Consider the following 1,590-nt stretch of genomic DNA (forward strand, 5'->3'; position numbering starts at 1 on the left):
CCATTTCTGAAGGTGAGATTCACTAGTCTCTTGTTTGAGGTGTTCCGCTTCTTTGGTATCAACTTTCTGCCCTCGGTCTCGTCTTAAGGCACTAAGCTCCACTGGTCTCAGACTACATCTGGTGACACTCTGGCGGTGGAGATCAGCTCCTATGTGCTGCTGGCGGTTCTCTGTACCGCCTCTCACGTCTGCTAATCTGGGCTATGCTAACCGCACTGTCAACTGGCTTGTGACCCAGCAGAATCCTTATGGAGGCTTTTCCTCCACCCAGGTGACTCTGACTACCAAACATGAGCGCAAATATTATATCTGAGTGGAGGTTTTAATCTGGTGCTTATTTTTAGGACACTGTGGTGGCTCTTCATGCTCCGTCTCTGCTCGCTGCTGAAGTGTTCAGCCTGGAGGGCTCCAGCACTGTTACCGTACAGTCGTCGTCTGTGGCAGGGGGGGTTTAAAACTTCGATGTGAATCGAGACAACAGGATGCTACAACTTCGATGTGAATCGAGACAACAGGCTGCTGTATCAGGAGACGCCGCTGAAAAACGTTCCTGGCAGATATAGTGTTCGAGTGAAGGGCTCCACCTGTGTGTCCGTGCAGGTCTGAACCTTCACCTGCTTAACTTCTACCTCTATGCTTGTCCTAGTTCCTTGTCATGTTTGGATTTGTACTCCCAGGTTGCATGTTTCTACAACATCCCGACACCAATTAAAGCTTCCAGAACACTTAGCATTGAAGTGAAGGTGGCAAGAGACTGCAAAGTGCGTGGAGCAGATCTCATGTTGAACATCACTGTGAAGTAAGAACCGCTTTAACTTTTACCTGCTTGACCCTTAAAGCATCTTTACAAAGCTGAGCTAAGGCTGCTCTGTGCCTGCTCAATTCTGTGACTATTCCACATGAAAGCCAGTCCATATCATGTAGTTCTGACCCACCTCAGCCCCTAATATCAAAGAATAGTTGGAATTTCTGCATAAATGCCATTATGCCACCTCTGAGCAGCATTAAGCCATTTTTGTAGATGCACATAATGGTTAATTCAGAAGTGCTTTTATCTCTTTTTAACGCCCCTTCATTTAGGTACAATGGTGCAAAACCAACTACCAACATGGTTATCGTGAACATTAAACTCCTGTTGGGTTTCACAGCAGATACGTCACTGGTTCGTATGTTTTATGATGAATTGTATGTAGAGTCCTAAGATGCTTGAAGCTGCTTCACATGTTAATGGACTTTTCCTCTCAGCTTGGATCTCCACCAGATTCATTTGTTCCATTAGTGCAGCAGGTTGATACTGGAGATGACCATGTGCTTGTGTATCTGAAAGAGGTGAGATGTGCACTGGATATGTTTTCTATATGCCCCCTTCATGTGTGCTGCATATGTCCTTCTCTTCATCCCTTCTGTCTCGCAGGTTCCCAAGGCCGTCCCCCAGACTACAACTGAAACAGGTTCTTGCAGTGCAGAATCTCAAGCCAGTGGTCGTTGAGGTTTATGACTATCAGCCAAGTATGCTTTCAGTGGCTGGTGCTTTTGGCTGAATTCCCTGTTGCTCATGTGTGTCAAGCTGACTTCCTGTTCCTCTTTCAC

At 46.4% G+C, this 1,590-nt stretch overlaps 1 protein-coding gene and 1 long non-coding RNA gene across 3 annotated transcripts; both read left to right on the forward strand.

The window, feature by feature from the left end:
• Positions 1-475, forward strand: LOC107656885 (uncharacterized). 2 transcript variants are annotated; one of them, XR_001630615.1, is made up of 3 exons: positions 1-12; positions 89-271; positions 345-475. It is a non-coding gene; the product is annotated as an uncharacterized LOC107656885 (long non-coding RNA). The 2 variants fall into 2 exon arrangements; XR_001630614.1 differs by lacking the exon at positions 1-12 and having other exon boundaries at positions 49-271.
• A 6-nt stretch (positions 476-481) lies between these two features.
• LOC107656884 (ovostatin homolog) lies at positions 482-1,513 on the forward strand. The gene is made up of 5 exons (XM_016444825.1): positions 482-600; positions 678-799; positions 1,081-1,162; positions 1,246-1,329; positions 1,415-1,513. Exons 2-5 carry the CDS (start codon positions 780-782, stop codon positions 1,487-1,489), a joined length of 261 nt encoding a protein of 86 aa, XP_016300311.1. The 5' UTR covers positions 482-600; positions 678-779; the 3' UTR covers positions 1,490-1,513.
• Positions 1,514-1,590: the final 77 nt, after the last annotated feature.

This window comes from Sinocyclocheilus anshuiensis, unplaced genomic scaffold (genome assembly GCF_001515605.1).
Source record: "Sinocyclocheilus anshuiensis isolate Anshui unplaced genomic scaffold, SAMN03320099.WGS_v1.1 scaffold13863, whole genome shotgun sequence".
Taxonomy (NCBI): Eukaryota; Metazoa; Chordata; class Actinopteri; order Cypriniformes; family Cyprinidae; genus Sinocyclocheilus; species Sinocyclocheilus anshuiensis.

What these genes read in the sequence shown, in the direction of transcription:
- LOC107656884 (XM_016444825.1), top strand. Translation starts at nt 780, where the DNA reads ATGTTGAACATCACTGTGAA. An exon ending in ATGTTGAACATCACTGTGAA is followed by an intron (nt 800 to 1,080) that starts GTAAGAACCGCT and finishes CCCTTCATTTAG; the next exon opens with GTACAATGGTGCAAAACCAA. An exon ending in TCACAGCAGATACGTCACTG is followed by an intron (nt 1,163 to 1,245) that starts GTTCGTATGTTT and finishes TTTTCCTCTCAG; the next exon opens with CTTGGATCTCCACCAGATTC.